The sequence below is a fragment of the Platichthys flesus genome, chromosome 21, assembly GCF_949316205.1.
Source record: "Platichthys flesus chromosome 21, fPlaFle2.1, whole genome shotgun sequence".
NCBI lineage: Eukaryota > Metazoa > Chordata > Actinopteri > Pleuronectiformes > Pleuronectidae > Platichthys > Platichthys flesus.
In genome coordinates this window covers 16,160,390-16,181,888 of record NC_084965.1, presented here as the reverse complement: position 1 = coordinate 16,181,888, position 21,499 = coordinate 16,160,390, and the positions used below count along the sequence as shown (strand labels likewise).

General features: G+C 43.4%; 1 protein-coding gene across 3 annotated transcripts in view; it reads right to left on the bottom strand.

Moving 5' to 3' along the window:
- svila (supervillin a) overlaps window positions 1-21,499 on the bottom strand; it is a 64,750-nt gene that overhangs the window by 22,175 nt on the left and 21,076 nt on the right. For 2 of the 3 annotated variants that reach the window (XM_062379487.1, XM_062379485.1), the window contains exons 2-16: window positions 16,193-16,256; window positions 15,004-15,095; window positions 14,276-14,339; window positions 14,044-14,183; window positions 13,224-13,950; window positions 8,225-9,016; window positions 7,287-7,454; window positions 6,621-6,655; window positions 4,929-4,967; window positions 4,237-4,301; window positions 3,752-3,888; window positions 3,013-3,108; window positions 2,244-2,544; window positions 1,568-1,633; window positions 255-759 (exon numbers count right to left, since the gene is read on the bottom strand). In XM_062379487.1, the coding sequence (XP_062235471.1) occupies window positions 255-759; window positions 1,568-1,633; window positions 2,244-2,544; window positions 3,013-3,108; window positions 3,752-3,888; window positions 4,237-4,301; window positions 4,929-4,967; window positions 6,621-6,655; window positions 7,287-7,454; window positions 8,225-9,016; window positions 13,224-13,950; window positions 14,044-14,183; window positions 14,276-14,283 (3,079 nt within the window). In that variant the 5' untranslated portion in view covers window positions 14,284-14,339; window positions 15,004-15,095; window positions 16,193-16,256. The remainder of the gene's footprint in view (window positions 1-254; window positions 760-1,567; window positions 1,634-2,243; window positions 2,545-3,012; window positions 3,109-3,751; window positions 3,889-4,236; window positions 4,302-4,928; window positions 4,968-6,620; window positions 6,656-7,286; window positions 7,455-8,224; window positions 9,017-13,223; window positions 13,951-14,043; window positions 14,184-14,275; window positions 14,340-15,003; window positions 15,096-16,192; window positions 16,257-21,499) is intronic. The other variant, XM_062379486.1, reaches the window with a different exon arrangement.

Sequence of the window (21,499 nt, the reverse complement as noted above, 5' to 3'; positions counted from 1 at the left end):
TGTACCCCAGAAGAAAAAGCAGACCAGTGTTGTTCTTTTTCAGTCTGGTATTGTAAAATTGGATATGGTTTAAAGGTTTTTGCAAAGTATTATACTATGGAAAAACATAATTGTAATTTTTCCAAAAGGAAAATTTAAAGTTTACATTAGGAAAATGAGAGAACATGAAGGAAAAAAAGTTATACATCTCCAGCAACAGAGTCGTATGAGTATAGGAAGCAGAATAAAAGTTTCAAAAACACTTTCAGTCTCACCTTCACTGACGGTCCGGGGTATGGGGTAGTGTCTGTCCTCCCTCAGATACCCCCTCTGCTCCTGCCTCTCCAGTAGCATGTGGCTCTCTGGGCTCTGCACAGCGCCCTCTGCCCTCGCTCTGGTCAGCCGCTGCTGCTCCACCTCCTCCTCTTCCTCCCTCCTCCTCTCCCTTCCAGGCTGGGGCAGAGCCAACTGCCTGACCGCTCGCTCGGGAGAGGGCAGCTTCCTTTTCCCTCCTCCCAAATCTACCCGGACTTCTCCCTGGGGCAGTTTCCTGTGGTTCAGGTGGTCCCCGGAGTCCTGGGGGCGCAGGGCCGGGCCGTCCGCCTGGTGAGGGGGCAGAGACCTGTCGGAGCTGGGTGGGAGGTTTTCGAGACGGTCTGGCGCTCTGGTTATGTGGATGTCTCCGGCGTGGTCTGTGGAGACGGTGCTTCCTGCTCTCAGAGCAGAGGAGGGCGATGAGGAGGGGAGGTGATCTGACCGAGAGCCTGTACCGTTCTGAAGCTACACGAGAGAGACACAAAGAAAGAAGTGGGTCAGAGAGAGAGATCAGATAAATTGCACACGCACACTAAATGGAGACAATCAAGCTGACTAATCACCGCCTGCCGGACTCACTGCACTTCCTGCGCATCAAAGGGCAGCCTCTATCTCCCTGGTCACTTACAGCCCACATCACAAAGCCATGCCGGCAACCACGCCTGCACACAATGCAACCAGCTGTAGCCAAAATACACACAATCATACAAACGTCACTTCACATGTGAAGTTTTTACAAACATGAAGAACTGACCTCATGCTTCTGCAGGGTAACAAGTGAGAAACAACAGTACAACTCCATGGAAACGTCGAGTAATCTTGTCCCCGTCCTTAAACCTCTTTTTCTTTCCACTTCCAATTTTCTCTCCCACATAACATCCCCCTGAAACAGTAGCTTGTTTCCAACGGGCACTGACAAATGGCTGCTTCAGTCCATGTGGTGGCAAACTGCGATTGTCCTCCTCTCTCGCACCACAGAGGAGTCTTTCAGGCCCTTGCACTTGCTGAAATACGGTCGGGGGTACAATCCATCCACCCACCGCAGCCTCTTTAAATGACACGGCCTGATGACGCCGAGCTGAGTCAGAACTTTATCAGAAGCTAAGCCATGCACTGTACATTCATAATGAAATCACACAGCACGGAGATGGGCTCAAACTGCGATGGCATACAGAGTGGGATGTTCACAGCAATGTAGAGCAGTTTCTCCGAAGAGTGCGTCAGCCGCCAGTGTCTCAGGCAGATGCACAGTGACTGTCCAGATGAGCCTTACTTGTAGATGCTCTACTGGGCTGTCGCACAATTCCTGTTCATCCCCCATGTCTATGTCTGAGGACTCCTGGAGCAGAAACATGGTTCATGGATTTTCTATTTAACAGAGGATACTGCATCTGCCTTCTGGCTTATTGCACCTAATATTGTCTGATTAATAATATAGGGTATGGTCTTTATTTACTTAATAAATAATTGTCATCCTTAAGATAAACTTTTTTGATCCCACACATGGAGATTTATTCATTACTGCAGCATAGTCAGAATACGTGAAAGAATATAAATAGAATAAAATCTATAAAAAAGTGTAATCCAATAGTATCCTTGACTACAGATGGAAATATCAATTGTAGAGAGACATCCTTGATTATGATGAATACAAAAACAGTTTCTTTAACATTGCGACTCTTGTTGTTCTTGGTTTGTACCCTCATCGATAAATGCACTTATTGTAAGTCACTTTGGATTAAAGATATTACATAAAATGAAAAGTAATAACGCCCTTGGGGAAGGTAGGACCTCTAATGAGATGCTTTTCTGGTTGAAAAAAAAAAGCCTTCTGAGACCAATTTCAGAATTAGATTTTTGGAACCTGAACCTAACCCTGAAGAAATAAGAACATTTTAGTAACTCTTATTTGACTGAATGAATTATACATTATACTGCTCCGCCCCTACCTGCTCCATATCTCCCAGCATGATGGGTTGCGTCTGGTAGCGAGCATTGGCCCTGCGCTGGCGCGTGTCCCCTCTGGTGCGGGTAACCCTGGACGGAGGCTGAGCCAGCCGGTTGAACAGTGCCATCTTTTCTGCCAGGCTGAGGGTGCAGAGGTCGGGCTCCTCCTGACCGTGACTGTGGGCTTTGCCATCCATCGTGGACACCGGCTTGGACACACAGGCCTCCTTTGTCTCCTGCACCAGCCGCGCCTCCCTTGCCTGCTTGTGGGCAGTGGTGCTCTGCTGTGAGGACGCCTGCAGGCTGAGGGGAGGATGATGGCGCCAAAGAGACAAAGAGGTGGGAGAAAGGGAGACTTCTCATAAGCGTGGTAAGAGTTTGTGCAAAGTGACATGCAGCAAGACGGACAACATTGAGGAGCTGTGGGACACCCACAGTTTTAAAAAGAGCAAAAAAGAAGGTTACACAGGCAGTGAGTGAATCAATACAAGCAAAAATCATGACATAACCTTTCTAGACTCCTGAGTCATTCAAGAATGGACTTGTGTAGTTTCCTCCAATCACACAGGAGGGCACCAAAACATCAAAAACACCTTCACATGACAGATTGTTTACATCCTTAGGGTTTAGACCTACTTGTGAGAACACCACTCTGAACTTTTACTGTGCCGCAGTGAATGAACAGTGACCATAAAACATGTTAGTCACACACTTGAGGCTGGCGTGAGCATTCATGCCCGTGCACACGCATGTGTTGCATTTACCATGTACCTGTATGGTGGGATAGAGCTGCAAACAAGGGTGGGGCTAGGGATGCGAGCTACAGCGGTGTGAACAGTTGATGTTTGAGGCACATGAGAGGGGACGCTATAGAGGTCAAGGAGAGAGATGAAGACACACATTCGACAGAGGGAAGGTGATTAAGAAAACAAGTAATTCAAACTAATGGAGAGGATTATGCAGCATGTTGACAGAGAATCAGTATTATGATGTCCAGGAGGATGGGTGGTGACTGAAACCAAGATTTTAGTTCAGAATTCAGGGGGAATATTACAATCAAATGAAATGTTGAATCATATCCAGAACAGAAAACGTGATTCAGATGTTAGGTTGAGAAAAAAATACAATATTTCCATTCATTAGGTCTCACACCACTGGTAATGTGTAACCACGCAGATGTTTTATAGGGAAATCTGAGTCAGACTTCTGCATCCACCCTAGTGCAGTATATATAAACAGAATTATATTTAAAATACTCTAAAATACTTTTTTTTTAAAACAACTATAAAAACCTTCTCTTTACAGAATTTATGATCCACAATTTTACTGTTTAACAGATCTCTGAAAGTCTGCACAAGTAAAACTAACGATTTGCCTGGAAAGATACAGCTTAGACTAGTGAGAAAAATGTTTTATGATTTACGTGAACTGACCCTTTATAGCATAATACGATGTGTTTAAATAAGTTAATGCGTTCTTGAGATTTTTTTAATCAAATCAAGTAACTTACGTGGCAGCAATGACGACTTCCTCAGTGGTGACGGGCTGAGTTCTGGATCGGTCTTGTGTCCGTCTCAGTCTCCTGTCCACAGCAGCATTCCTGGATCGAGCCTTAGGAGCTCCGCCATCAATGCTCTTCTCCAGTTCCTGGATGGAAACATACAGATAAAAATGGAATACTATTATAAATCAGGGGAATATTTCACCTCACCTCAACACCAGAGGGATAATCATCATAACAGGGACTAAATGCAGATGAATAAGCTCATTGGGATCATAACAAAGCGCTCAATTGACAACCAAGACTATAAAGCATGTAAGGGGTCATTTCCACAAATGCGGATTGAAATGTTCTCAATTAAATCTCTGCCAGAGATTAATCTGAATCAAATCCACAGCTCTAAACCGTCACAGTGAAGATTTGATTTAACTCAGAGCACATTTCTTCAGAATCTGTCAACATGAGAGGACAAACAGGCGATAGTTGAAGCTCACCCTGAAAAGAGTGCGTTTGGCCGCTACGCTCAGCTTGGCTCTTTCATCGAGTTTCTCTTCATCAGCTGCAGAGGGAGGGACAGAAAGAGACAAATGACATTTGAAGAGGAGAGACTTTGGATGACTTCTCTATGATGATTTAAGCCCCTCAACAAGCAGCGGCACAAACTCATGCTGATGCGATTTTAACTCACAAGACTTCATTGCAACATTTAAACAGTTTAAAAATGTACTCTTGGAGCAAATGTGAAACTGGATAGCTGGCTGGCTGCAGGTGAGGAAATCTGCAACAGTCATTTCAGATAATTGTTAGAAATGAAACTTTATAGTCCACAGCTTTCCGGAATCCAGGACCCGTTGAAAATACAATTAATGAGAGGTGACTGCCATTATCAGTTTAAAGTAAAAATATGTACTGTATAAGGACAGACATGGGAGGCCGGGTTTAGTGAACATATCGCCAAAATGGTGAAAAGTGTGTAGAATTATTGTTATTACAATTATTGCTGCTTTCACCTTAGGGGACCAGCAAATATACTGTTAAAGGGCAAAACTGCTCTTCTTTTAAAACAAGATGCAACCAAATAGCTTTTGTGAGGTGTTGGAGATAATACATCTATTAGATATTAGTATCTATAAAATAATATATAATCTATTGCAAAAAAAGACGACTTATTCATTCATATATTTACCTCCATTATTATCACCACCAGCTCCATCTGGTTTGATCACTGCGAGCAAAGACAGACAACTCAACATCTGACCGGCATCACCAGTGGTGGACAGGTGTGAGAGACATTGCTTTCATGCACACATGCTCTCGCCCTACAAGTCACCTGACATGACATCACCGAGCAACTATTTGCTATGATTGACGCTGCCCAGCTGAGATCTGCTGCCTCCAGGTCACGTCAGTGCAAAAATCAACCCGACTGACTGTGTGCTTATAAGAAGCAGATGAGAGGGGTCTGGCCTCAGAGGCGCTACAGTAGGAAAAATACTCTATAGACTAATTTAATGTTGTGCTTTTCAAAAAATGCATCATTAGACCTTAAAAGGGAGATTTTTAGATTTGAAGTCCCATTTCAATCATCTGTTGCTGACTAGAGTTGTGAAGCTGCAGATAATTTTCTTGGTTGTTTTGTTTCACTTGAAAGTGTTACATCATCCATTCAATATTGCTTGATATAGTTGAGGAGGATCTGTCTAACACGCAACTGAGAAATAAACTTAAAAGGGGAATTCCAGTATTTTTCAGCCTGGCCCCTATGTTTACAAATATGCGAGTGCAAATTAATGGCACCTACAAAAACATTTGGGATTGGTCCAGTAGATTGCCTCCGCCTGCCGCTGTGACACTGTAGCAGTGGTAAGAATGCAATCACAAAAGGGGCAGCAGCAACAGTCCACAAAATGTCCACTAAACAGACATGTTGATGAGCGAGACAAGTGTAATGTTGTCAGACCCTGTTGACATCAATTTTAGCCTTTTATTGGTGGTTTATTGGTTTTATTGGCACTTTTAGGGGCCTGTCGCAGTTGCCACATAAGATTACATTGTAGCTTTAGTTGCAGCTTCCGATAAAAGTGATCTACTGGACCGATTCCAAAAGTTCCAATAGTACCGTTCATTTCCACACCCAGATTTGTAAACATAGTGCCTAGGATGAAAAGTACTGTATTTCCCCTTTAACACGTCACCATGATCTCTTCGACTCAGCCCATCCCAAGAAAAGAGTCTGAAGAAATTACATTTTCTCAGAGAGCTGTGCTGGTATCTGTGACACGCAGGTCAGTGTTTGGTGACATTCTTTTGCTTTATAAGCGCTTACTGCAGTATTTTAGGTGTGTTGACTTTCAGTATATAGCTCATAAATCTAAATGAAGCCTCTAACCTTAAGTTGGAACACCCAAATAATCCATTATCCCCTAAAAAAACTGCTTAACTTGTACTATTGCAAATCTGAACATTATATCTAATGAACATTATGCAACATAAGTCCCAGCCCAGCAATCTCATTAGTCAAACATACTGATAATTCCACGCTGATAGTTCCACTTACACTAACCATGTTAAATCAATTATATTTCACCAACACTTCAGTCAGAGGCTACAGTCGAGCCTGAACTTGACTTAGATATGATGTATGGTACAGGACATTTGATTGTAGGTTGGATGGAATAAATCCTAAATGTCTACATTCACTTATAAGTTTGATTTCTTATAGACTATAAAATAATATACTGAATAATATACACTGATCAGTCACAACATTAAACCAGTAACTTGTTTTAATGCTGTGACAGATGGATGTGTAGTAATAATCCACAAAATCTACTTTAGCAATTAAAGCTTGTGGAAATAAAAAAAAAGAACTCCTTACCTTCAGAGGAAGCAAGATCTGAACTCACACAGGACCTTCAAAAGGGCAGAAAACAGAGAGTCAGAAAAATGTCCCGATATCCTTGCAGCCATGCATAACACAGTAATATGGAAGGCTGGTGAGTAGTCAGGCACTTAGGTGGTGAGGGGATGCAGGCAGAGGCGGTCGTCACTGGTATGCTGGAAATGTGACAGCCAGTGTTAGAGGAGAAAGAAAATGGAAATGGAAACAGTAAGCACACTAAGTTGGAGTATTAGACGGCATTACAGAAGTCTGTTCAGTTCCATGGTCTCAGTGAGTGATTACCAACAAAGGGCAATTCATGCTTCTGTAATTGGTCACATGTGATGTCCAATGCCAAGGCCCAGTCGAGGACCTTTGGCCTTTAAGCCTCACTGTTTGTTAATGTTGTTAGAGTCAGAGAGGAAATCAAGGAGAACGGGACTTTGCGCGTGTGTGTGTGTGCGATGAACTATGATCCACCTCATGACATTAATATGCTCAAGGACTTCATTCATTGAAGACTAAACAGAATAAACTTTATAAGCACAACATCTGTATTATAAGATTAACATTATTTCCTGATTTCTTTGACATGCATGAGCATGTGGTCATTTCCCAGCATTCCTCACGCTCAGCCATGCACTCTTGAGTCCAGAGCAGTACCTAGAAGTCTCCTGGCGCTCAGCAGAAGTGATGGGCTGCGTCCTAAACCTCTCTGAGGTCTTTCTACTCTCCCCCGGATCGATATACTGCCGGGGCCTGCGCCCCCTGTCCCTTTCCCCTCTCCATGGGGCCTCATAGCCCGAGGGCGCCCGGCCCCGCTCAACCTCACTGGAGGAACCAACCAAGGTAAGGGACCAACACCCAAAATATAGACAAAATACAGCAGAGTAAGAGAGAGAGGGGGGGGGGGGGGGGGGGGGGGACAGGAAGCAAATATTTAATTGTTTCAAAGCAGAGGCAGAGGTTTGACTCTTCAGTCACAACCATGGTTTTGAACCAAATACATGAGCAAGGCCATGCAGATTTATTAACAGTTGAACCATGCACATGTTCATTGGCTCCAGTTAATAACTGAATAAGCCACAGAGCCACAAAAAAGAAAACACTGTTAGGAGGCTAAGCGGTTTAGAGCTGAGCGATTAATACATTTATTTCCTTTTGTACGCTGCAGCAGCGTCATTGTACTTTGATGCAAAAGTTCAGTGTGTAGGTTTAGTTTAGCATCCCAGGGTGGCGTTTGCAACCAAGTGAATACTCCTCACAATCAGGTAATGTAAAGTGAGCAGTTTATGAATTCTGGGCAACTGTAGAAACATGGCAGTGCAATTGTAGGCCGGTGTTGACGATCAATGCCCAGTTTATCCAGTGTGCTTGCCAAAGTGTTTTAGGCAAGACACACAAGGATTATCAGTTTCAGGTGACACTCATGAAAACATTATTATGAATATGATATTCTCTCAAATTCCCCGAGTCCTACACACTGGACCTTTGATGTTAGTCAGTCAGTAGCCAGCCGATGTTAGGTAACAAGCATCATTGAGTTTCACAGCAGGTAGCCAGTGAGTAGCGGCGTTGCAACATTTTACTTTGCCACCTACAGCTCATTTCTGCGGCCGGTTGGAGGAGTGGTGCTCTCCATGTAGGAGTGCCTGAGCTGGGACACAGACACCCGCGTGTCTTGGAGGCCCTCTCCTTTACTGAAACCTTCACCCTGCTTGACCACCTGGAGGTTGTGGTTCTGTTGCTGCAGGTTCACGGCTGTGCTGGAGCTTCCTGGGGCTGCATGTAGCAATCTTGGCTGAATATTGGTTGCGGTCGCCCCTTTGTGGGTATGAAAGGAACTCTCCCTCTCTCTGGGCCTGCTCTCGACTGAATGCAGACGGGAAAGGTGCTCAATTTCCTCTCGCCTGCCTCTGCGTCTGCCTCTTGGAACATCCTCTGCCTCAGCCTCCCTTGCGTGGCTGAGGCTCTGCACCTTGGACATCCCTAGGTCCTCCTCTGCTCTTCCTCTCCGTGGGTCCTCGGTGCTCCTCTCCCTGCGGCGGATTTCTGAAGGAAGAACTGCTTTTCTACTTTTCAAGAGGCCCTCTGTCTTCACATCCTCTGTCTCCTCAGGCTCGTCCTCAGGAGCCTGCTGCTGCTGGCCGCTTCTGGATGCGGGACCAGAGGCCATGGAGAGGTAAGTTGGGTTTCCAACAACTTCCTGTTGCCCTGGTCGGGAGGGCTGAGCCTGGGTTTGAAGGACCTGATGGAGGCCTGTTGGATCTGTGTAGTAACATGGGGTCTGGTGCGGATATTGTCTGCGGTGCACTGGGGCCTCTGTAACATTTCCCAGCTCTGGGCTCCTCTGGCGGCCCTCTTCCCTGGCAAGCCTGTCCCTAACTCTGATTCTTCAGGGAAACAAAGTGCTGGTTAACATTAACACTACAATAATAGATACAGCTTGTGTGTGTTACAATCTTTGTAATGATTGAAATCATATCAATTGTACTAAACACAAGTTAAAAAATTATCAAAAACATATTATAACTAAGAAGAGAAATAAAGAAAAAGCAGGGTGGAAGATGCAAACTTTAAACACAGGCTCCAAACCCAAGTCCCTGATGTAAGGTCAGAACATTTGTTTTCACAATGGGGATTACATTGAACACAGCAATATGTGCATGACAAATTAGGTTATGGTCCAAAACAAAGGTGAAATTAGCTTGTGACCATGGGGAGGAAGAATGATAGATGATGCAAGGTCAGCTTAAAATCTTAAACACTTCTAATCAATGCAGGACCCAAACTGAGCAAATGTAAGTTCACCTTAAGAGATTATTATAAAAAAAAAAAAGGGAAAGGTTGATGGGTTTTGGTAAGTAGAGCGAAATGGCAACATGGCGGGTGACATTGCGGAGGGGACACAACCAGCCTGGGTGTACCTCGATGGCCAGTTGATGAGGGAGTGCGTGTCGCCCTCAGCATCGGTCTGCAGGAACCAATCGGTGCTCAGTAACGCCCTCGCACTGCACCAGTGGAAAACCCAGCAGGAGACATGAGAGTGAGTGATTGAGTGGGTTGGTAATAGTCTAGATTCTGTGTTTCGGCTCTTTTCTTGGAGCTCACACAGTCGTACCACTACATTACACACACCACTGACTTCACATGTAGCTTGACCACAGCGAGAATGGGCCTGGCCACATTTTCATTGCTATTATGGTTTTTGGACACCCAAAAACAACATCAGAGATGAAGAGCAACTGCTACAAAACCAAATTTACATGTTTATTCATTTATGTTTATCAATGCATCACTGGATCTGGAGCAACTGACTGTCTAACTGAGGTCTTATAAGGGTCTTTACTGCAGCAAATATTAAGAGGAAATGCCATCTCACACCACTAGAGTCTAGGGGCAAATTAGTCATTCTTGACCTCTGATGGTGGATAAACACAAACAGCCCGAACTGTTTCATAAAGCAGAGCTCAACACAATCAAGGAGAATGCTCCACAGCCTCAGAGAGAACAGAAGAGTAAAGAGTTGTACTGGGATTTGTGTGTTTTTACATTACATGTCATTTACCTGACGCTTTTATCCAAAGTGACTTACAATTCATTCAGTGCTAACACGAATGTTTATCGTAACGTAACATATCCAAACTTTTACCACGATCCTTCTGCTTTGGTCCAATTCAGTCGTGTGGAGACTGGGTCTGTAAGTCTGCTTCTTTGGCAGAGATCACAAGGTCAACTGTTCCAAGAGCACAGTGGTCTACATAATTCTAAAAAGGTATTGCAAGTGTATTTGAAGCCTATCCTCAGTGAAATACACGACAGCACTTGACTGAAAGAAACCAGCCTATCTGGTCTGATGAATGCACGATTGAACAGTCTGGTCCCCAGCAGGGACAGGTAGGGAGAGGGTTTGAGGAATATCGGCCATTCTGTGTCAAAGCATCCCACTTTTGGACCACAACGTCACAGATCTTGATGGAATTTTTCATGAAGAGATATTGCATGTGTCTCAGAAGAAAATATATGGGCTAACTGAGTTGTAACTTTTTTTTGGGGGGGGGCTATAACTTTGACCTGCCATATCTCCCTCAACAGAGAAACTGTTCTCGTGTTGTTTTGAAGATATTATCCAGCTCTATATTTATCTAAACAGGATGCTATAGCCCAAAAGTATGATCGTATGACATGAGGAAAGCTGAACAGAGCAAAGTACAGATATAGCCTCAATGGAAACCTGGTCCACAGCACCAAGGACCTCAGACTGGGCATCAGGTTCATCTTCCAAAAGGACAGTAACCCTGAAGCACAACACAGGAGTGGCTTAGGGACAATTCTTTGAATGTCCCAGACTGAGCCCTGACTTGAACCAAATCTCTTTAGTGAGATATGTAAACAGCTGCTCATAGACCTAGACCATCTAAATACTGAACAGCAAGTGTAGTTGTTGGTTCTCTTCAAAATATCAAATAAATGGCAACAGCCAATCATAAAAAGACAATTGTTCCGTATAAAATCTTTAATATAATGGCATTCAAAAAAAATGGTTGGCCTCTGCACTAAATCCTAACATTTGCCAGCTCATGTCATACTTGTCTGAGGACTCATAGCCTGAGAAAAGATAACGCCACATGCTCTCCTATTTACTTCTCTCCTCTCCTCTCAGGCCTCACTGGTCTTGATCAAGCCCAGCTGTGGGTCAGAGATCTGACTGTGGAGTCACACTGAGCCGCCCGGTAACACAACACCTTCCCTGCATCAGAGACACACAAACACTGGCCAAGTCTTAAAAACCTCCGAGAGGGACAGAAAAACAACGAGAGAGGGCAATGCAGACAGGAGCAGAGAAAGATTGAGAAGAATGAACGACAGATCTAGAATCATCTTCATATGGTCTGTAGTAATAGCAGACTACCACAGCAGGGTCGAAATCTGGGCTGGGTTTGTACATCAGGCATAAGGAACAGAGATATAAAGATGTGCATGTGCTGCTGATACTATCTACGCTTTCAGTAGTTGAGCCAAAACACTCCTAAGTGCTAACCCTCTGCAGAAGCAATGAGTCAATCTGCTTTGGATGAAACAACTAATACTTTTCAAAGAAAAGCATCTCAGGATCTATAAAACAGATGCATCATGTTTACAATCATGTACTGAGTACTAATGTAGTCATGCTACTTAGTATTGACTAGATTAATGCAAGGATAATTCCAGTTATTAAAAATATGGTCCTCTTCGTGTTTTGCCACATCACACAAAGTGAAGAAACTACTGCGATCTGGATAATGAATACCAAAGCTACAGTGAAGCAGTGTATACTGGTCATAAATGGCCACATGTAACCAGTGAAAGAACGAATGCGCGCACCGGCGCACGCACATACACACACACTGGGAAGACAAATCCTCATCACATGAGCCCTCGCAAACATGTGGATGAGGACATTTTGACCAATAGAGTTGAACCCTGAATGAGAGGTCTTCAGGGGTCCAAATGTACTGTCCACATCCAAACCCGAGACACTTACAGGTTTGGATCCACGTCAGTTGAACCGTGGGTCTGTTTAACATTATGTGTGACAATCAAGTAGACCTGAATCTTCTTAGGAGAGTGGCCATAATATTTTGTGTGAAAGCTGCCATAATGTAGTAAGAGCCTGGCAGTCCTGGCATTTGGCTGAAGCCACTCCTGAACAGGTACTCAGCAGTGGTTCAGAAACCAGGATTGTATATATATATGCGTCAGTATCCTGGTTACTTATGGAGTACCACAGGCAGTAAAATCAAGTTTCTCAAAACTGGGATAAGGGCTCATCCAGGATACTGAAATCAGGATATGGCGTTTACATGCTTAAACACAAAAACGGAATACATAAAAAACGGATAATAACCAGGATATGAGAGCTCATGTTAAAACAGTCATTAGTGAACTGCTTAAATAGATACAAATCCTCTTTAAGAATGTGGGGTTAGCTACAGAGCTGGGGCTTTACTTCACTTGGAAATCCCTCATCCTAACAAAACAACAAACAACTTGACCAAATTTCCTTTGAGAATTTAAAACAATACAGCGATTCACTATTCTCGACAGATCCACCTGAAACCTCAGAAATCTAACCATAACAGACCAACATACGGTATTATGCTGCCTGTGTGTTTTGAGTGCGAGCCCGGCTGTGGGTCTCAGAGGGAGTTGGTGTGCGAGCTCACAGACTGTTGCAGAACAAGCTCAGGTTGCTGGACCTGCCACAGTTTTTGTAACAGGACGACCTAGGACATGTGGGGATGAGAATAGAGACAGAGATAGAGGGTGGGAGAGTCAGTACGATGGATAACGCTGTCACAGCGAATCCATCTCTTAAAGAGAATGATACAGCAGTGTTCTGACCCACACGGACACTATGTTCAAACCCTGTGTGTATGGATTTGAAGGTAAGCTGGGGTTGTGACCCAAGCAGGGTATGACCTGCTAATGAGAAATCAAATACAGAACAGACCGATTTTTACAGAACAACCTCATATCTACTGTTTCTTAATATCCAAGATAGAGGATAAATAAGCAAATAAAACAATGTGGACATAAATAAACATTAAACCCACTCACCCCTGTCTGCTGAGGATGTTGTGGGCCTGCTGCTCAATGAACAGGTCTCCAGGAGATGCATCATGTTTAGGTGAGGAGAGGGAAGGGTGCCTGCTCAGCTTGGGTGAACTGGGTGGCATTCCTGTGACTGCATTGTCCCTGGGGGGTACCCTGGTAGCTGAGGATAATGGTGTCACATCCATGTATGAGGAGGATGGAGGCTCAGGAGGAGGAGCCCTCCGTTGATTCTCCAGGTTCATCAGCCTCTCCCTCTCTGAGAAAGAGTCCACCCTGGTTCGACCCACCTCATAGCTCGGCTCGGCGTGGCTGTGGTGTGGCGCTGTGCGTCCAGACCTCGGGCTGGTGGCATATGTGCCGGTGTAGGAGGTCAGGGTGATATCTCTCCCCTCTTCCCCGTCACACTCCCCTCGGTTTCTCCTATCCGAGCCTTCTGACTCCTTCCGGGTGCGTGTGTGGCGGGAGGGATAGTCCAAGTCGGGCTCCTGATCCAAGGAGATACCGTAGCGCTCAGCCAGTTGCCGACGCCGTTCCGCCTTGTAACGGGCGATGCGTTCAGCCTTGGACTCCAGCTCGGGACCACTGGTGGTGGGGCCTGAACTGAAGATCGGCTCTGTGTGGATGGAGGACTGAGGGTCAGGCCGACATCGAGCTCTGGACTGTCGCTCCGGTGCCGTCGGCTGTATCTCTGGACTTTCAAATCCCTCCATGCCATATCGCTGCACTGTAACTAGAAGACAGAGAGTTAAGCCAACGAGGGAGTTATACCCATACAAGCACAGAGAAGGAGAGAGATAATGACGCAGGTCTGAACATGTCTCACCACCACAGGGTTCAAAGGGGTCATTGGCCCTGGTGTATCTTGGTGTATCTTCCTCTAAAAGCCGGTTTGCCACCAAGCTAGGCAGCGACGGATTGACCTCTCCCTCTATGCCCTCCAACCGCCGAGCAATACGCTCCTTTCTACACACATGTACGGAAGGAAAGAAGGTGTCAAACTTAAATATGTTATTATCTTCCTCACATTTTTAATACACATATCATCACATTCTTACCTGTTCATGTCCCAGTCACTTGAGCTTGTGGTTATGCCTTCAAATCGTTTTCTCAATTCAGAGACTAAAGGAGAAATACAAAAACAAGATGTTACAGCTTAATAAGAACAACACATCGTTCTTATTAGTGGCTTCTACAGACAATTAAAAAGAAGAAGAACCAGATATATTTTTTTTTTATTCCACACATTCTTCTTCTTTGTCAAAACCTGCTTCTTACATTACCCGCAAAGCAACCAACAATTTGGTGAGCTACAGGTTTTACTTTTCAAACACTTTTGATAAAAAGTCTGACCACTGACCTGGCATAGGAACATTCAAATTCATGCAAATATGTTTCATGATCCAAAACGTTATCACCAGAAATAATAGACCTTTTCTACTAGGTTAACCAAACACAGAATAAAAGATTTGACTTTTGATTTTATGATTTTATCCAATCATCCCTTCTCACAGCAAAAACTCATAACTTTTCACACACTGATCAAAAGTGGGTTTCAACACCTTATCAAACTATTTAACAGCCTCCACCACCCAGCAGGACTTCACCAACTCACAAACCCCAATAGCACTATATCTCTTTATAAGTCCTACATTTTAAATGAAATGGATCCGGTAGAGAAAGTATAATCCATAATGTTCAACATATCAGAAAAAAATCGGCTTTTGTGGGGGCTGACATGATGAGGGTCATTTACAGGCAGGCATATAAAAATAAACTTGCTCACCTTTGGGGAGATTGGCCAAGAGACTAACATCTATATCCTTGGTTATTTTGGCAGGGTCGTCTTTTTCGTCAAAGGAGAATTCTTTCTGAAAGCTGAGGGGTGCAGGAAAAATACCAACTGTTATGAAACAGAACTGGGCTGTGGGAAACTACATTTGTTTACAGACCGACAGTTGAATGGGTCCCACTGAATTAATCTGAATCTAATCAAAACAAAAAAATTGTTCACATCATTAAAACACTGCTGGGTTTGAACGACAATCAAGTCTTGTCCATCAACCAGTTGATTATGGATGACACATACACAAACAATCATCCAAGCAATGCATCAAGATTTTGACTCGTTTGATTCATCAAGTTTTAAATCTCTCATATTTGTGTAGACGCGATGAGCAGGTTTTGAGCAATCACATCAGCTGCCTCAGTTTCATACACCACTCCCTCTCAGAAACATGCTGGAGTCATTTATGGATTTGATTTAAAACCGCTTTGTTGCAACACAGCGATAAAAGACCTGGCAGCGTATTAATGATACGTAGAAGTGCTCAAGAATCGGGAAAACATGACATTACGGTTTTGTCCATTCCAGCGCCCACAGTGTTGTGGACACACTGATACACAAGGGCATAGTAGATCCCTTTTTATCATAACAGCATAGGTTGTTGGGAGTAAATATCTACCAAGATGTGATCTCTAAACACAAAGTGTTTCTAAGTCAAAGCTACACTTGCTCGGACTGGTACTAACTAGGAAAGAAAAAATGCAACAGGAGATTGTCAGAATCGGACGAGTTCACAACAACTGGATAATATCCAGAACATTCAGGTGAAGGTTGGTGCCTTGGTAGAGCATGTAGGAGACATAAACATTAACATCTTGAAAATCACCCAGATGCTATCGATTTTTGTTTAAAGAAAATACGACAACCATGTCGGAAGAAATGTGTCGCCTGTTGGACCAGATCATGGTTAATCTCAGAAGTGTAGTCTTTCAGTCTGCTAAATTTTAAAATGCACATTTCACCGTGCCTTTGATCTGATGTCAAAATCGTACACATGACATCATTCATATTTTTTATTATAAAGACCAAGGTTGTTTTTTACCTGCCAAGTCTTTAGGAAAATTATCTAAGATGATTGTAATGGAAATCTATGAAAATGTGTTAAAACAAGTGTTTTAGTTTACATTACCTCAAAGCTCTCTTCTGTAGCAACCTGGGATTCTTTAGTTTTATAGGGGACTCACTCCCAAGTCCTGTGGGCAGGAGAGAAGAGTAAAATTCAGTCATGTTTTGCACGGTTCATTCATTAAATCCAGCAAAACCTTTTAATGACCAGACAAACATTGCAACCAGGCATCTCACGGTGAAGCAGCCAGCATGTCTGCAGGCCTTTGGCACAGACCCACATTCATTAAGTGGACTTCCACAGAGAAAACAAATGATGTGGAAAACAATAATCCGCCTGCCTGAGTAAATCACATCAAACCATAATTGATCTGTGCAGTTAAAGGGCTTGTACCCCTCCAACCTCAAACCTCCGTCCCACCCTCCCACACAAACAGGAACAGACTCCGAAATCATCTCGACACTTACAGCCAGTGACACCGACTGTCTCTATCCTAAATGTCATGTCTGTGTGCTGCGCATGAGGTCATAGCTTGCTTGATGGAGGGGGGACAGCCTGTGTGTTACTGCCTGAAAGCGGTAAAGTCTGATCACACGTCAAGGATGCAGAAGCAAAGAAGCTGGAACGGCGCCAGGAGGAGCCAACCACATCATTGACGCTGGGCAGCATTTACACCCACCATGAATACAGATGGGGGACGGCACGGAGAGAGACAGAGACTTTCCAATATCCAAAACCTCACAAAAACACTCTTCTGCAGCTATGTGATAAAACTCAATTAGACACAATGCTTTAAAGTCTAATAAAGTCTGGTATCTATTAGGAAAATGGCCCCCAGACCGTTAAACAGGAAAAAAGTGACATAAACACCTGCCTACAGAGAAATAAAGCCTCATTACCAAGAAAAGAGGCATTAGTGGGTATCAAGCATCATAAACAGTCTCACGAGGAATTCCAGTTCTGTGGCGCATCCCTCTCAGGAATGTTGACGCCTGCTTCACTTATTGACTCCAAACCTTAAATGTGCGGTTTTGGCTGCCCTCAGACCTCAGCCACGGTCAGAGCTGTGCGATTTCAGGACATGTGGTCCCACTTCCAGCCCCTGCGAGTTCACCTCAGGGCCACGTGACACCCAAAGACCCCCCTGCCCCACCCCAGCCAAATCCCTAACCTCTCCCTTGAGGTCACCCACCCATAACCTCCCACAAGTTTCCAGACTTGTTAGTCCTTATTAAGGATGTTTGGGTTGATGCTTTAAATCCCTTCTGCTTAAGCAAAACACCATTGGAGATGAAAGAAGGCTTATTTGCAGAGGGCAGTGTGCCTGCGTGTGTTTGGGGATAGTCCTATATTGTTTCAGCTGGGTGAAGTACAGCTCGTGAAAACACAGCGCAATCCTCGCAAGCCTTCAATGGCGATCCTGAATAACTGAACAAGTGAAGGTATCATTTATTATAAACCTTGGCATATTAAATTTGCCATCAACACCTACTGTATCCATATCGGCAACTTTAAAACTGGTTTTGTTTGAGCCTCATTTAAATATGCATCACCACAGAAATGAGCATATGCGTTTCACCTTCAGCTTCTCATCCTATACTCAAGTTTGGTGTCAAGTATTGTGTTTCTCTTCCGGATAAATTTAAATGGTTTTGAAAAGACTATTAAACTAATGATAACATCTGACATTTTTTGTATTATTTCTAAGCAGATTTATACATTAATCCAGGACTGAGATCTCAGATACTTTCACTGTAAAAGCAGGTTATCCTGTTTCCAAAAATTGGTTTATGGTGTGTTTAGATTTCAGGAGATCATGATTCTGATTGGTGCAAATTTAGATGGAAATTGTATCAAGCTGGTCCAAGGGCAGAAAAATATTCAAAACAGACTTGCAAGAGAAGGTCTGGTATTCATCGGCCTTATTCTAATATTACTGGTCAATGTTTACCATTAATTGCCAATGATACTCTAGTTGTCAATCAATCATCACCACTTGGTAATCAAAGCATCCATTGTAAAATTACTGGAAATTTTTGTTTTCTTCCTATCAGGCTGTGATCTTCATAGGTATGACTTATGTGCTATAGAAGTAGTAGCAAATGTGACAAAATGGTTAATGTCTGCAAGTTTTCACTTGGCAAAAATAAACTGATAAATAGCACAGTGGTCCAGTTTTCAGTGAATGACTACGTGATAAATGAGGGGTCCACTTATGGTGTTGTCGTTGTAGTAGAATGTTATTACAGTGGGCTATAATAGTTACAGGGTTTTCCTGTGAACTAGATAATGTGTGTTTTAGGCCAAACAAGTGTCTTCTTCTTTAATCTCAGGTGTTTTGGAAAGTTTGCAAGCTCCTGACCCCAGTCAATGTATCTTTGCAAGAGTCCTCATTTATACATTTCTTCAATGCTGGTGATGAGTTAAATGTTGTCCTGAGCATTAGTCATTAAAGGTCCAATATGTAATGATGGTCACAGCGTTCTCCTTTTTCCTGAATTTAAATTGACCTGCAGTAACTGTGCTGACTGCTGCAGAACCACAAAGCCACTGCTGCACAAAAAGCTGTTCACCTGTTTATTCAAAGTTCTGTGAAGCTTGACACATGCGGTACAAGAGAATCAGTTGTAAATTCCTTTTTTGTCATGAACATGATATTTCTGTAAATGACATCACAGCACTGACTCGGCACACTGGTTCCCTTTTTTTCAAATGTTTATTAATATTGGAAATATTGGAAATATTGCATTTTCCAAAACACACCAAATTTGACACTTCACTTCCTTGGCTCCTTAACAATCAATACACATGCCAAGTGTGAAGTCGACAAGAAAAATGGTTCTTGAGGTATGTGTTCCACATACATACACACAGGCAGAGATTCCTGGAATTGGAAGATACATAGTGACACCCAAGTTGACGTATACCAGAATTGACCTTAAAGTAAGAATGTGAAACAAAACCAGATGCCAATGTTAAGGTATATCAAGTGCTTGCATGAAGAAATAAAAGCTTCAATCCCCTGGGGGCAGCTGTCTGAGGCTATTGTTGGCTCCAATATATTGAGTACTCAACAACACAGACCTGGACTCTTTTTACACCTCATACAGCCTATACATAGTTGCATGTTCCCCCCCCCCCTCCCCTCACCAGACACAGGCATAAAAGCCTCCACAATGATCCCAGGTGTCACCGAGCCTTTGATGCTGGCTGTAATCTACAGAAACGCTACGGCAGCTATAGCCGCGAAGGCATGCGCCAGGAATTCCTCGGCAACATGCACCGTGTGTGTTGCTGGGGCTGTAAAAGTGTCTCGATGCTTATAAAACATGGGGACAAAATGCTTTAATGATTCAGTGGAGTGTCATTGAGGCTCTGAAGAGAGGAGAGCATTATATGTGAAGGTATCAAAAGGTGTGAAGTGAAAGACTGTGTAACTCCGAATGCACAAAAATAAGCAGAACCTTCGGGAACGCTCCACTCTGGTATACCTGACTTTAACCGAAGGCTAAGGTCAAACCTCACAGCTTTAACAAATTACAAACAAAAAACGGGCTCGGAGGAAACTTGAAGTGGCTGTCAATCAAGCAGCAGTGCTGACATCATGTCTCATCACACAAATGCACCCGGTGTGTGTGTGTGTGTGTGTGTGTGTGTGTGTGTGTGTGTGTGTGTGTGTGTGTGTGTGTGTGTGTGTGTGTGTGTGTGTGTGTGTGTGTGTGTGTGTGTGGTAACCAAAGTAGCATCAGGGTATGAGCATGTGTCCAAGTTGAGACACAAGATTAACTTTGATTCCGGGGATTACAGCATGCCCAAAAGGAAGCGTGTCACTCTTTAACTGTCCACATTACATCACACCACATACGCATGTGTAAGCACGCATGTGTGAGTCTAAACACCCCCCAGCCCCAATAACAGACGCCCACCTACTCTGCCGTCACACCGCCTGCTGCGAGTTGTAACCAAGCCTCACTGAGAGGGACTTAGGAAGTAAAGCATTAAAAAACAGATGGAGCATGAGAAATTAGGTGAGAACCAGACAAGGCAATTATGCTTTTAACACAGACATTAATGAGTACACAAGCAGCTCAAGGACAGCAACTCTGCTACATCGAACCCATGAAACAACCCCTAATACAGACGCACAAACCTTTCCTTAAAACCAGACTCAATGCTCAAATAAAAGCCAGAAACTGTGAGCCACCTGTTGTGGTGGAGAAGCCAGTTAAGTGGAGAAGCCAGTTCTCAACACTCGGCTCTCACTCAGAAACTATTACAAAGGAGGGTGGGAATGAGAACCACTCATAGAGGAGCCTACGTGGACCTGGTGCACAATCATACAGCTGTGCACGCTAGGGCTGGATTACATAATCTATGAATTGGCCAATTAACAATCCATTTAACCATAAATAGGTATCATATCAAGTGTTTCCTTTGCTCATTTAGATTCAATGTTGTGTTGTTGACTAAACACAGTACAACTTGACTTTAAAATGTGGGCAATGACACAACAAATTTAGTCCATGCATCTTTGTGGACTAACTGGATGAATCCATGGAGCTGGTGATCACACTAGTAATCTGGAATACACTGCTCATCACATGTCTAATGACAATCGTTTTTAATTGATGTTATCTCAGTCATTTATAGGATAATCAGGATTGTGCTTCATTTCATTCAAGGGGACAGAGAACAAGGACAAAAATAAATAATACGCTTTAAGGCATTATAACAGAAAGTTTATGCTCACCGTCATTTATCAATTTTTAAGTAATTAGGTTTGTTGCTAGGAGGAAAATAAGTACAAGCAAATTAGATTGTACGGGTTGATTTTATTTTCTCTGGACTCCAGCTCTCCATTTCCTCAAGGATGCACTGCCTGGTTTGCCATTGGGTAATGCAAGGTGCAAATTGGCGTATTAAACTCATTCGACTTAAACTCGCAACCCACTTTCTGTGCTTTCACCCCTGGGAAATGTTATACGCCAATGTGAGCAATTTCGCTGATCATAGTAATTCCATTTCAATGAACGAATCTCTCTACAGAACTTTGCCCTTTAAAACTCTGCTGTAAATATGTAAGACTTTGGGCTGCCTGGCTGGTTTATATAATCTGAGATTTGGCTAGATGAAATTAAAACAATTCATTGATTGAAAGCTGTGATTAAATTAAGTGATTCTTTATGTTAAGCTGCTCTGCACATATATCATCAATGACAGCAACTCTAAACATATATAAAATCACATAAAAGACTCTGAGTCCAAGTAGCTGTGCAAATAGAAACAGCACAGAAATAGCTGCATCCCTACAACAGACCCCCGCAATGTTAAAGAGTCCGTTATCTCTGCTACGTAGTGTCCTTGGAGGCT